The sequence below is a fragment of the Platichthys flesus genome, chromosome 24, assembly GCF_949316205.1.
Source record: "Platichthys flesus chromosome 24, fPlaFle2.1, whole genome shotgun sequence".
Taxonomy (NCBI): Eukaryota; Metazoa; Chordata; class Actinopteri; order Pleuronectiformes; family Pleuronectidae; genus Platichthys; species Platichthys flesus.
In genome coordinates, this window is record NC_084968.1 from 15,080,586 (window position 1) to 15,094,565 (window position 13,980).

At 47.9% G+C, this 13,980-nt stretch overlaps 3 protein-coding genes and 1 non-coding gene across 5 annotated transcripts; 2 read left to right on the top strand and 2 right to left on the bottom strand.

The window, feature by feature from the left end:
- Window positions 1–17: 17 nt before the first annotated feature.
- nit1 (nitrilase 1) lies at window positions 18–2,385 on the bottom strand. 2 transcript variants are annotated; one of them, XM_062384366.1, is made up of 7 exons: window positions 2,211–2,385; window positions 1,607–1,840; window positions 1,214–1,317; window positions 991–1,127; window positions 717–842; window positions 320–632; window positions 18–227 (listed from the first exon to the last, which is right to left on the bottom strand). In XM_062384366.1, the coding sequence occupies exons 1-6, from the start codon at window positions 2,261–2,263 to the stop codon at window positions 366–368; spliced, it is 921 nt and encodes a 306-aa protein (XP_062240350.1). In that variant the 5' UTR covers window positions 2,264–2,385; the 3' UTR covers window positions 18–227; window positions 320–365. The 2 variants fall into 2 exon arrangements, with proteins under 2 accessions (XP_062240350.1, XP_062240349.1); XM_062384365.1 differs by having other exon boundaries at window positions 18–632; window positions 2,211–2,384.
- A 42-nt stretch (window positions 2,386–2,427) lies between these two features.
- Window positions 2,428–6,038, top strand: pfdn2 (prefoldin subunit 2). The gene is made up of 5 exons (XM_062384369.1): window positions 2,428–2,451; window positions 2,826–2,921; window positions 4,635–4,723; window positions 4,859–4,982; window positions 5,149–6,038. The coding sequence occupies exons 1-5, from the start codon at window positions 2,443–2,445 to the stop codon at window positions 5,332–5,334; spliced, it is 504 nt and encodes a 167-aa protein (XP_062240353.1). The 5' UTR covers window positions 2,428–2,442; the 3' UTR covers window positions 5,335–6,038.
- Window positions 6,039–6,662: 624 nt separating this feature from the next.
- On the bottom strand, window positions 6,663–6,744 carry trnas-gcu (transfer RNA serine (anticodon GCU)). The gene has a single exon. It is a non-coding gene; the product is annotated as a tRNA-Ser (tRNA).
- A 238-nt stretch (window positions 6,745–6,982) lies between these two features.
- b4gat1 (beta-1,4-glucuronyltransferase 1) lies at window positions 6,983–10,189 on the top strand. The gene is made up of 2 exons (XM_062384362.1): window positions 6,983–8,289; window positions 8,733–10,189. The coding sequence occupies exons 1-2, from the start codon at window positions 7,210–7,212 to the stop codon at window positions 8,922–8,924; spliced, it is 1,272 nt and encodes a 423-aa protein (XP_062240346.1). The 5' UTR covers window positions 6,983–7,209; the 3' UTR covers window positions 8,925–10,189.
- Window positions 10,190–13,980: the final 3,791 nt, after the last annotated feature.

Genomic DNA, 13,980 nt, shown 5'->3' on the forward strand with positions numbered 1-13,980 from the left:
AACAGACACAGACGATATTCAGTGACAATATTTATTAAATATTTAATAGAAGTGATGTTTAGACACATGAAATCATTTCAACACCTCTTTCTACCACTGGAGAAATGTCCTTTAAAAACTAATGAGCTACTTGTTCTTCTTTCTGCAGCAGTTTGAAACCTCAGAGGCTGAAACTAAAGAGTCCTGAAGGTCCTGGTCCGTCCACGGCCTCCATTCCACTCACTCTACTGAAGCGTGACAAAAGGAAAACTGATTGTAAATCTAAAATCAATACAACTGTACATGTCCGAGTCCGTCGTTGATTATTGTGTGAAGTAACTTTGATTTGTCTCTGGAAGTCAGGAGCCAGAAGTCCTCTCTTGAAGTCAGGCGTCCTCCAGGCTGAGGTAGAAGCCCGGGTCTCTGCGGTGCTGCTGGACCGGCATGTTCCTCCGGGTGCTGCCGACTTGGTCCAGGTTCACCTGCACCAGCACCAGGCCAGGGCTCTCCCCACCGCAGTCGCCCAGCACCTCGCCCCAGGGGTCCACCGCGAGGGCGTGGCCGTGCGACGAGCGCTTCTCGTGGTGCCGGCCGACCTGAGCTGCTGCCAGGACGAAGCACTGGGTCTCGATCGCTCGGGCTCGCAGCAACACCTCGGAACAAACAAGATACGTTTTCACTGGTTTGATTAAATCTATGTTTCAAAGAATTCCTGTGTGTCTCCTGATGACTCCAACCTCCCAGTGAGCAGCTCCTGTGGCGACAGTGAAGGCCGATGGGTAGGTGAGGATGTCGGCCCCGTGGCGCCGCAGGGCCAGAGACGACTCAGGGAACCTCAGGTCGTAGCAGATCCCCAAACCCACCTGCAGGAAACACCAAGCACACCATACACATACTCATTTCAGTTCAACACGTCAGTTGTTTTGATGTAAAAGCTCATCTCTATTTTATTATGGAATGCAGAGCGGTTTAGATGAAGGTTAGATGAAGGTTATGATCTCAGGACGACACCTTGCCGATGGGAGTTTGGACCGGAGACACCAGGGAGGGTCCCGGGATGGTGAAGCCACTTTCTTTGAGGGATACACCTTTTCCTGGCAGCTCCACGTCAAACAAGTGGGACTTCCTGTAGACGGACACAATGTCACCTGGAGGGGGGGGGGGGATTACAATGTAAGAGATTGTGTGATTGTGTGTTTGTGTATGACACAGGGAGAGAAAGTAGACAATCTACCTTTATCATTCATTATGATGTGAGTGTTGTAGATCCGTCTGTCCCTCTCCCAGTCATGTCCTCGTTCATGAAACCCCCCGAGAGACAGCCACACCAGCAGCTTCCTGGAGGACGCAGAGAATCAATCATCCACATCACACTCACCTCACATGTATTCATTGATTATGTAAGTTGTCATTCATCCTGTAAACATGGCGACCTGCTGAAAGTCAGAGTTTAAACTTGTGAATTGTTTCATAAACACAAGATGGTTGGATTCTTTCAGTGTATATGAGTTATTATCTATTGTTTACCCTCAAGCAAATGTGTAATATTGTATATTTCCAGAGCGGTTGTGTAACCGTCCCATTGTTGCTCTGTCAGGCTGGTTGTGACCTCATTGGGTGGAGCTACCTGGCCAGCTGGGCGTAGCGGGAGATGGTTTCTCCCGTCAGGCTCTCGGACAGCGACAGCGTCTCCTCCCTGCTGGAGCCGATGTAGTCGAAGCCCTCGGGCAGGAAGACCATGCTGGCCCCTCGCTCCTTGGCCTCCTCCACCAGACGCTCACAGGCAGAGAAGTTGGCCTGCTTGTCGGGGGTGCAGGTCACCTGACAGACTGCAGCCACTGAGTGAGGAGCTGCACTCATCCTGGAGGACAGGTGAATGAACAGTGAGCTGCTGCAGCCACAGGACACAGGTCAGGTCCCCGGAGCTGGTTATTAACTGCACCAGTCACTTATTAACTGGACATCAATGTGGTTAGGGTTAGGGCTTTGAGGACATGAGGATGTTTACACTGGTTGTATTCTTATTAAATTAAATAACTTCTTTAGTGTCAGTTATACTCATGACTCATCAGCAGAGATCAACCCAACTGCACAGAAACACCGAAACAACACAACACACATGCAGATTGTATCATAGATCACTTCCCCTATACAAAATCATTTTAATATCAGTATGCACGTTTAGATTTGATCATAGCTGCATTCCTTAGATATGAAGTCAGAATATCAACCTGTTGTGGAGTCTCCAGGCTGCTGATCCCAGAATGCACCTGGCTCTGAACATCGGTCTGAGGTCACGTGCCTTGTTTTACACACATTTTAATGATCGGTTGTTTTTATGTGAATCGAGGTGAACGCTCTGAAACAGGAAGTTTACCTTCTTCTTCTCTGCTGTTTGACATTGGTTAGAATTCTGCAGTGGACACAACAGCTCCACCTACTGGGGACTGTGTGTCCTGCAACATGAATCAGGTGAATAAAATCAAATGAATATAATCCTCCTCAAGCTGACATCTGACTTAACGTGTATTTGGGTAGATGTTTATTCTTCTTAGTATTATCATTAATATTTTAGTTTACTTTAAAACTTGGACTTGATTTGTATTAATTTAAAATCACAGTATCAACAATATTGTGTCCTGCATAATACGGTGATTAAAAGAGTATTAAGTCTAAAAATATCAGTGAATATGAGTGTGTATAGATCGATGCAGAATCTGTTTATAATAGAAATCATAATATGAATATTAAAGCCTAAAGGAAAGTACGCACGGAAGTTGGAGTGTATTTGCACACAGGCGATCACAGGGACCACCTGGACACTTCCTCCCCTTGGTCCTTCGCAGGAACACCCTTCCAAAATGGCAGCCAACAGCAGCAGCACGGGCAGCAAGCCGAGCAGCGTCGCCGGAGCTAAACCGGCCGGTCCTTCCGCGGAGCAGGTACCGTCTCCTCCGCCCCGGGCCGCCTCCGGCTCCGCGGCCGGTGTCGTGCTTCTCCGGCCGCAGAGACCGAGGCTACAGCCGCTGATCTGACTCCTCAGCTCCGCGGAGCTAACGCTAGCTTCCCCTGCCGCCATCTTTCTGCTGTTTCTCCGTAAAACGATCAGTTCGCTCAACTCCTGTTTTTAAGTTGGATCGAGCAGCGGCCGCAGCACTTGCCTGTGGGGGGGGGGGGGGGGTTGTTAAAGGGAGTGGAGTAGCTGCTGTTAGAACTGAACACCACCGACTCGTGTTAAAGGCTCAGTGTGTAGAATGTAGGGACCTCTAGTGGTGAAGTGTCAGGTTGCAGCTGAACACCCCCTGCAGCCCGAACCCTCCTGTGTGTGTGTGATGTGTAACTGACGTGTTGGAGTGAAGACGATGAGTAACTGTTGTGTAACAGACGTGTTGGAGTGAGGACGATGTGTAACAGACGTGTAACAGACGTGTTGGAGTGAGGACGATGTGTAACTGACGTGTTGGAGTGAGGACGATGTGTAACTGATGTGTAACAGACGTGTTGGAGTGAGGACGATGTGTAACAGACGTGTTGGAGTGAGGACGATGTGTAACAGATGTGTAACAGACGTGTTGGAGTGAGGACGATGTGTAACTGATGTGTAACTGGCGTGTTGGAGTGAGGACGATGTGTAACTGACGTGTTACGTGTTGGAGTGAGGATGATGTGTAACTGATGTGTAACTGGCGTGTTGGAGTGAGGACGATGTGTAACTGACGTGTTGGAGTGAGGATGATGTGTAACTGATGTGTAACTGGCGTGTTGGAGTGAGGACGATGTGTAACTGACGTGTTGGAGTGAGGACGATGTGTAACTGGCGTGTTGGAGTGAGGACGATGTGTAACTTGCGTGTTAGATTGAGGACGATGTGTAACTGACGTGTTGGAGTGAGGATGATGTGTAACTGATGTGTAACTGGCGTGTTGGAGAGAGGACGATGTGTAACTGACGTGTTGGAGTGAGGACGATGTGTAACTGATGTGTAACTGGCGTGTTGGAGTGAGGACGATGTGTAACTGACGTGTTGGAGTGAGGACGATGTGTAACTGGCGTGTTGGAGTGAGGACGATGTGTAACTGATGTGTAACTGGCGTGTTGGAGTGAGGACGATGTGTAACTGACGTGTTGGAGTGAGGATGATGTGTAACAGACGTGTTGGAGTGAGGACGATGTGTAACTGATGTGTAACTGGCGTGTTGGAGTGAGGACGATGTGTAACAGACGTGTTGGAGTGAGGATGATGTGTAACTGATGTGTGGGAGTGAGGACGATGTGTAACTGGCGTGTTGGAGTGAGGACGATGTGTAACTGACGTGTTGGAGTGAGGATGATGTGTAACTGACGTGTGGGAGTGAGGACGATGTGTAACTGGCGTGTTGGAGTGAGGACGATGTGTAACTGACATGTAACAGACGTGTTGGAGTGAGGACGATGTGTAACTGATGTGTAACTGGCGTGTTAGATTGAGGACGATGTGTAACTGACGTGTTGGAGTGAGGACGATGTGTAACTGGCATGTTGAAGTGAGGACAATGTGTAACTGACATGTAACAGACGTGTTGGAGTGAGGACGATGTGTAACTGACATGTTGGAGTGAGGACAGTGTGTAATAGACGTGTAACAGGCGTGTGTCTCTGCTTGTCCCTGGTCACAGGTGGTGTCCACGTTCCAGAGGATGCGTCAGGAACAACGTGGCATGGCTTCTAAAGCTGCTGAGCTGGAGATGGACATCAACGAGCACAGGTTGGTAGCTTCTTCTTCTTCTTCTTCTTCTTCTTCTTCTTCTTCTTCTTCTTCTTCTTCTTCTTCTTCTTCTGACGTGTGGTTCACGGAGCTGCTGGCGTGGAGACGTCGTTAACATCTCTGCTCCTCCTTCAGCCTAGTGATCGACACGCTGAGGGAAGTGGACGCTTCGAGGAAATGCTTTCGCCTGGTTGGAGGAGTTCTGGTGGAGAGAACAGTAAAGGAAGTTCTACCAGCCCTGGAAAACAACAAAGAACAGGTAAAAGACGAGTCAATGTGCACAAATGTACTGGTTGATTGTTTTTAAAGAACCTGCATTAACAAGGGTTATATCAGATTCAAGATGGATCCTTCACCACTTTCCTCTAAAACCCGAAACCTGTATTCCATTAAAAACAATCTAACTTCTCCTTCTGTCCCCACAGATCTCCAAAATAATCGAGAGCATCAACACAAAAATGCAGTCGAAAGGACGGGAGCTCACCGAGTACAGGGAGCGCTACAACATCCGGCTGGTGGGGGAGGGGGAGGGGGAGGGCCAGACGGGGGCGTCGTCCGGGGACAGCGAAGGAGGCGGCTCAAAGAGCGGCGCTGGGGTTTTAGTGTCGTAGTTTCTGATGACATCTGGAGACAATAGGGCCTTATGATTTCTGCAGTACTGAAAACTTAGTCACAAAATCTGAACTCTTGACAGGAAAACCGAGGATCTGGAAACTCCTGCTAAACACGGTGCACTTGGTTTGGTTATTTAGCGACGGACACAAATTCAAAGTGTACGTTGTGCTTTTCTTATGCATGTTCAGCGTGAATGCTAGTGTGTGTGTAACAAATTCAACTTGTGTGTCATTTGCCATTTATCATAGCGAAAACATTGTGGCTTGAATTCAACATGATTTGGCCCTTAAGGAGGTAGAAGTCCCAGAATGCATTGTGACAACTTGACCTGCGAGAGCGTGAACAAGAGTTAAACTGTCAACAATGAATCTTCAGGCTCTACTCAACCTTTGTGACTTTTTGTTTTTTGCTCGACCCTGAAGTTGTCTCAACACAAAGGTGATGCATTGAAAGGCTGCTGGTTCGTGTCCATAATGCTGATGTGAGGTCGGGGGTGTTAGCTGCTGTGACACACTGTTACTATAAAGCCCCGACATTAAAAGTACCATGAAACTTGTTTGGTTCTTCTGACCTGTAGCACAGTCAAATTGAAACGCCTCCTGGAACCTGGTGGATGTTGTTCACTCTGTTCATTTAGTTGTAAGGACAGAAATGTTTGTTTATGATCAAGAATTAAAAAATTCACAGTTGTGCTCTGAAATACTTGTTCAAGTAAAACTGTTTACACCATAGCACCAACAGTGGGTTCAAGAAGCAGAGTTCTGCACATTTCATATTTAGATCAAATATAACCAGTGACACCTTGGGGTCAAATTTTATTGATTTCCATCTGTCTGCACAGGTGAATAAATCTGTTGAAAATGGATATTAATTCCCTACGACTGTTACTACGACTATCCATCAATAGTGCAAGACTCCAACTATAAGATAAATCTTCTATAAAGTGAAAGTGTTTAAACGAGAGCAGCATTCGAAGGTCAGCATGTTGCAGTGCTGCCTCTTCATGAGTGTGTAAAGAGGCAGTTTTGAATGTTTCCCTTATTTTACCGTGTTTATCAAAAACTCAAGGTAATTTAGCAAAAGTTCTATGAATTTATTGGTTAAGTTAGGAGAAAAGAATCAAGCCAGAGATAAGTACAAATTCAAAATGACAGATTAAAATCAATAATAAATGAATATACACCTTTCACAGCAGTGGTTTGTGTAGAAATGTTATAGAAATACTTTAATATAAGGTTATTTTATCAATGAAAAAGAGACACGTCTATTTATAGAGTCAAAATATATATAATAAATTAAACATATATTTGAAAAACTAAATTTTCGACGAGGATGGGATTCGAACCCACGCGTGCAGAGCACAATGGATTAGCAGTCCATCGCCTTAACCACTCGGCCACCTCGTCGCTGGAGACATTTGGGTGGTCGAGGTCAATTTTATACTGTACATTTACATATTATTATTATTAATATCATCATATATCCAATATCATATATCACACACTGTAAATTCAAAGTTCTCTCGTGACTTGATGACGTGGTGAAACGTCCTGCTCCTCTACTCCACACTCCATCTAGCGGTGCTCCAGCGTCAAGTTCCCAGGCGCCTCTTCTCCAGACATTACGGTTGTTACACATCGAGCTGCGCCGCGGTCGCAGCCGAGCGGCATCGACCGTGTGTCGCGGGGATCCGAGCAGCTGGGTCCGGGTGAATCTGCGTGGCCGCCAGCAGCGACCCGTCTCCCCCCCACCGTGCTCCCGGCTCCAGCCTCGCGGGCGGTGGTGCTAGCTTCGTGGTAGCTATGCGGTCAGCGTTAGCCTTGGGGCTCGAACACAAACATCTCGTGCGGTGACCCGTCCGTGTCCCCGGGATGTCCCCTCGCTGCTCGGCCTTCCGGGTGGTGCTGGGCGCCCTGCTGCTCGTGGCGCTGCTGCAGCTCGTGTACCTGTCCTTCCTGTCCCGGTTCCACGGGACCCAGCAGCGCTACCGCTTCTCCGAGCTGTTCGGCCGCTCCGGGCCCCAGCGGGCCGCGCACCCCGAGAGGAACACGCGCAAGGAGCGGCTGCGGTTCTCCCTGTCCACCGGGGGGATCTTCGACCACAGCGGCCAGTACCGGGTGTACAAGAACCTGATCCAGAGTGACTCCAGCTCGAACCAGAAGCCGGGCTCGGTGGTCCTGGCCCTAGCGACCCACACGACCATCAACAACCTGCACCACCTGGACTCGCTCCTGGACCGGTGGCACCACCCGCTCTCTGTGGCCATCTTCGCACACAGGCCAGATGTGAAGTTCGCCACGGCTCTGGTTTACGCTCTCAGCTTCTTCTGCCCTCAGGTCCAGGCCCTGGTGGACTTCCACCTGGTCTGCCTGTCCGGGGAGACGGCCAGTTTCCCCGAGCAGGACCATGAGCTCTTTGAAGGTCTGGAGGACTGCTCCTCGGTCTTCAGCCGACTGGAGACCCACAGGGACCAGTTCAAGAACTACGCCATCAGCGGAAACGTCTCCTACCCCAACAACCTTCTCCGTAACGTGGCTCGAGGTGGAACCGAGTCCTCCTACGTCCTGGTCCTGGACATGGACATGATGCCAAGTGCCGACCTGCACCCGCAGTTCTTGGCCATGATCTCCGGTCGAGAGGCCGCGGGCGACGAGGTCTTCGTGTTGCCCGCGTTCGAGATCCGCCATGCCAGGAAGATGCCCGCCACCAAGCCGGAGCTGGTCCAGCTCTACCAGGTCGGGGAGGTGCGGCCGTTCTACGAGGAGCTGTGCCCTCGCTGCCAGGCCCCCACCAACTACTCCCGCTGGGTCAACAGCCACGTCCGAGGGGTGCTGGAGGTGGCCTACACGCTGGGCTGGGTGGACCCCTGGGAGCCCTTCTACATCGGGCCCAACGTGGTGCCCCTCTACGACGAGAACTTCAAGCAGTACGGATTCAACCGCATCAGCCAGGTGAGTAACTGTGAAGGTTTACCTAGAACCGGTCCTTAGACAAAGGGATCAGCGTGAAGAACCTGAACCAACACCTGAGGTTCAGGTTCCTCATGAAGGTGATGGGACCATGAGGATGGTTCATGTTCTCCATATTGACCTGTGAACCCACTGGAGAAGCTGGAGCTCAGACCTCAGTTCCCCACGGCTCCTCACATGCTGTAGAGCTGCTTCTCATGAAGAGCTCACTCAGAACGTGATGGGTTCTGTCCCGGTCCACGTTCCTTCTTCTACATCATTGCCTCTGTATAATCCTGATTAGCAACAAACAGTTAAAAGGTCTGACGGCTCAACATCTCCTCCTCCATCTCCTCCTATCACCTCTTCTCCCCCTGTCTCCTCCTCCTCTCCTCCTCTCCTCCTCTCCTCCTCTCCTCCTCTCCTCCTCTCTCCTCCTCCTCCAGGCCTGCGAGCTGCATGTGGCTGGTTACAGGTTCTCGGTTCTGAGCTCGGCCTTCGTGGTTCACCGGGGCTTCAAGGTCCAGGGGGAGTTCCACGCCCGGAAAGACGAGGAGAACAAACGCAACCGGGTTCTGTTCCGCAGCTTCAAAGAGGGTCTGAAGACCAAATACCCCTCCTCCACCAGGAGGTGCTGAGAGGAGAGGGAGGACTCGGCGTCCTCTGATGAAGGGATGGACGTATGTTCTATTAACCTGCTCTGGTCTCAAACCCGGGTCCCGACCCAAACCTCCTGGTTCCTCTGTGGTCTTGTGATGGAACAGTTCTCTGGGACCACTGACCTCCTGCTCGTTGGGTCTGAAGGAGAAACTGGTCCAGGACTCGTGAGGTCACTGATTCTGAATCAAACATTTAAAATCTAGACACATTCGATCATTGTTAATATTTCAGAATATGAAGTATGTCTCTGAGTTTGTACAGATATATAAATAGACACAAATGTGACTGCAGAGTGTCTTCACCCTCAGAGAAGCAGATTGATAATGACAACTCATCAACGCACAAATAACAACAAACTTCACAAATCATATCAAACTCACTTGTCATGAAAAGGAGAGGCTGGTCAGTGACCTGCTCCTGCCACCAGATGGCAGCGCAGTGTTGTTGTGTTATCCAGAGACCAGCACAACACAGCGATTACACAACATCAGCTGTCACCACATGTCAGGAGTTGTGAGTCCATGTTCGGACACACACGTCACCGGGACGACAAAGCACTGGACAACTTTAAACAGAGACGTAGTAGAACACTAGCAGACACTGTGAAAACCGCTGAGTCATAACACTGAGATCTGATAGCTGATTGGATCGTATAAAGCTTGGGTTAATATGAGAGATGTGGAAATGGTAGAAAAATGAAAACACTACAAAACGATCCTGTGCTGTGGACACACAATGTAAACTCTAGAGCTGACATCTTATTGTGTGTCTCACTGGCTCACAGGTCATAACTCTCTCACGTCCGTTCAGTGAAACACACAACGAGCAGATACAGAATTTAATGTTCAGTTTCTTTAAATATGTAATTGCTGATTTGTGAGTTTTAAATATTTTTCCTTCACTTGTGATGTTTGATTTATTTTCCTTCAACTGGAATAGCTCGTTTTTCTAAATGTCCCCGAGCAGGAAAAACTGTAGCACGCAAATTATGTGATTGGTCCAAATATGACAAATGGTTCAGAACATTTCAGAGTTTTGTTTTAGAGCTGATGAAATGTTTATGAAGTGAAACCAGTTTCCTGGATGACCTTGTGCTGGTGTGGAGTGGTGCTCTGTCACGTGACTCTTCCCTAATGCAAAATTCCGTTTTTGTATTTATATTTATATTTTCTTTTGTGAGTGCAAGATATAATGCCTGATTTGTATTGTGGAAATTTATATTAAACCTTCTGGATGACTTTTATCTGCCCCCCCCCCCTGCCTTTACACACACACTTTGGTCCCAGACTCTGAACAACCCCCCCGGTCACCAGGAAGCTCAATGGCCACTTGGAAAAGCACAAATCCAATCAATTAACTTCACCAGAGGGATTTGCAATGACAAGTAAACAGTGTTTCTATAAGAGTCTGTTAAACAGGTGAGGAAGCCAAGGACAGGGCGAGCCCAGTGAGCCCAGTGAGCAGGACCCACTGGTTCCTCAGACGTGGAGTGAAGCAGATTCCTCTCCTCTCAAGAAGGCTCCAGGTCCCAATGTGTCTGTTCAGGGTTGTGGGTCGTTCCCAGTAAAGACAGGATATCAAAAACCAGAAGATATCAGTGGGAGTATCGTTCGCTGAGCACTTGACACAGCTGACAGGAACCTGTGGTGTAACATGGCTTAAGATGGGGATTTAAAGGCATCCCTGCACCAGTAGCATGTGATGGGTGTTACCGGGTGAGTCAGGCCAGCATCCAATTAAAAGCTCCCATTTAGTAATTAAGATCTGTATTAATGTGGACTTAAGGGGCCCGATCCTGCACCCAGCTCAACGCAAGTGTCTTTACTGGTTTAAGACTTAGTTGTGGTTTGATCATCGAGTGTCAACGTGTTTAAACAGCAAATGAACCAGAGCCAATCTGAGTGCACTGGGTTCCTGGGCCTGTGAGCTGTGGTCGGGTGCTTTCACTGTGCAGAGCGATGGTGCTGTAGATCTGATCTGGAGTCAGAGGCCACATTGATCCACCCTGAACACATCGACCCAGCAGCTCTCGTTCAGGTTCTGCTCTGCACTCTCCCCAGGTCGGGATTCTGGGACTCAAGTCATTTCTGAAACCAAACATTTAAACGACTAAAATCTCCGACGATGTTTCAACAGCAGCCAGTTTGAGAAAGTTGACTTTGAGTTGGTGAAGCTTCAGCTCGGGGAGTCGACCATCTGCTGGGGAGGTGGAGCACGTGTGACATTCGCCACTTGACAAGCGGCCGCAGCAGAAGCACTGTGGCAGTTTAAGCCTCTATTACCCGGGCTCATGAGCCAGGCACGCGAGAGCTGGAAGCACGCGACTGCTTTCATTGGGACTGATCATCATCCAGCTCATCAAGTCATGTGTCCACACTGTGACTGATTCCTTCTGATACCATCACTTCTATCTGTCTCAGCTCTACTGATGTGAGGAGGGCTGCTCGCTCCTCCTGAAGCTCTTTGTTTCTTGTGGAGGGTTTTCCACCTGCTTCGAGTCACATGACCTATTTCCCACAGGGTAAAGATCTAAGTACTATGTATACCAAGTTATTATTCTGCAGAACACGACTTCTCAAACCTCCGTCAGTATTCCACCTATGGGACTGCTCCTCTTCTTCACTTGTGCCCTCGTCCTGGGTGTTAGTAATGTGGCAGAAGGTGCAGAAGTGTGTGGGGGGGGGGGGGGGGTGCATGGATCAGCAGAGGCAGGTTTGGTGAGGTAAAGTGGGGTTTATCTCGACAGCTTTGGGGAGTCAAGGCTTATCTGGGTCAGAGAGCTTTACGACATAAGCAATTAGGGCTGTCCTCTCTTGTGTACGCTAGCAGGAGGGAGGCCTCCCGCCATCTAGATTAGCCGCCCTGCTCAGGCCAGGAGAGCGCCGCGGCTTCTGGACGGTGGAGGCAACCAGCTGGAGGGCGAGATGAGCAGGCGGCGGGGGGTTCCTCGGGTGGAGGAGGAGGGAGGGGAGGGCAACGAGAGCACGGGGTCAAGACACAGGCGCTGTGGACTCATACAAGTGGCCGGGTACGGGTCGGTGGACGGGTGAGAGTCGATGACCCACACGAGGAAAGGAATTCACCAAATGAAACACTAATGAACGGCTGCTGGTCGGTTTGAAGACAAGAGGACAAAGAGGACGTTTAGCTTAACATCACTGATTCTTCTAATGAGCCACTTGACTGGAAGGATCTACAAGCTGAAGACGTGTTTACATTCATCCAATAAATGATGTGTTAGTGTCTCAGGGACATTTAAACACAGGCTCATAGGAGTAGATCCCACTGATGTATCCTGACTCACATATTTAATAATTCTGTGACAAACGTCTCGTCAACAAACGTTTAAATATCCTTGAATGGGCACAGAGGAAATTAGATTTAATATGGAGTTACAATTTTCATCTTATCTAACTTTCCTGTTGACCCAACATATTCCACAATATCAAAGTGAATATTAATATTGTTGGGCTGTGACTGATGGCTTCTTTCTGTCTAGATCATTTTTAATCTATTCAGATTTTATTATTATAATACTAAGGAAGCTTTAATAACTAACATCTTAATATAACAGCTAACTTATTAACAAAGTAATATTTTCTGTTGATCCACTAGTGAATTAATTAATTCATAATTTCAGTGTTAGTATTATTACTCTATCACACGCTTACATTAGCTGCTCCACTGACATATTTAAGAATGTTTTATCAGGATTTAACGATTATTTTTTCATTCACTTTTTAACATTTTATTTTGTTTTATTCTCTTTTAATCTTATCCTACTCGTGTTTCTCTCCCATGTTTTTATTGTACAGCACTTGAATAACTTTTGTATTTTTAAATGTAAAGGGTTAAAAACATGTGGACACCAGATATAAAGAAGAAATTTAAAATACATTATGAACAATTAACTCTCAACGATGAGCTGAATGTGTTTAAAGATACACAACCCTAAAGATCCTATTTTCCTGGTTTCCATATATCAACTCTAAATGTAATCTGACCCCCCCCCCCCCCCCCCCCCCTCCTTCATATGCATGTTGTGTAGCACCCATCGCTTCACTTAAACAAGTGGAGGCTTAGCTCCATGAATGCCGGCTTTGGGAGCAGTTGACCTGTCTGCTCACAGGAACCAGCCTCTCAGGTGAAGGGTATCACTGGTCCTGTGGAGCTGCCGGGCCTGGACTCTAATGTGTCCCGCTCAGGACAGACGTCCAGCCGGGGGGGACAGAAGTAATGAGACGTGACACTGGGAGAGAAAAGGAGGACTAACAGATCGAGCTAATCCTTCTCACCAAGCTAACGCCTCTTAGCCTCCCACCCCTGCTGTCGCATAAACCCAGCGGGTAAAGACACAACAGACATACAAATATACACACACACACAGGTGAGTAATCAATAGGAGTCATTATATGCTAACGTATTAGCTGTGTCACGCTGGGCTGACAGGAAATCAAAAATTCATACTGTAGCAACGCAGCGTGAAGTGAAACCCTGAAACATATGTTCAACACACACACACACACACACACACACACACACACACACACAGTTACAGTGGTGAGTTAATTCTGCTTCGATCGATGCACTAATACAAGGATCATTTATTAGAATCATTCTGTAACAGATGATGGAAGCTATGATACAATTACCCCGTGTTTGCGCAACACAAAGTGGGCGTCGGCCAGATTACCTGCAGGATTTCACTGATATCATCAAGCTGTGCTCATAATCAAATATGGATTTCACTCAGTCAGGGCTGATTTTTATAAAGTGGCAGTAAATATTAAATTTAACAGAGTTCACTGAGAGAAGCAACTGATTGGGGTGATATTCTGAATAAAGGAGGGACACAGGAGATTAGGTGGGATTTATATGACAGATTAAACTTTAGTCACATGGATATCACTTCATGACTTTACACAAAAATCCATATAAACCAGCTTTGTTTGATTTCACTGGTTTATGGTGATAGATGGTCCTGCAGCTCAGACACATGTTGACAGATGAACCAGAGAATTAACTGAAACTAAA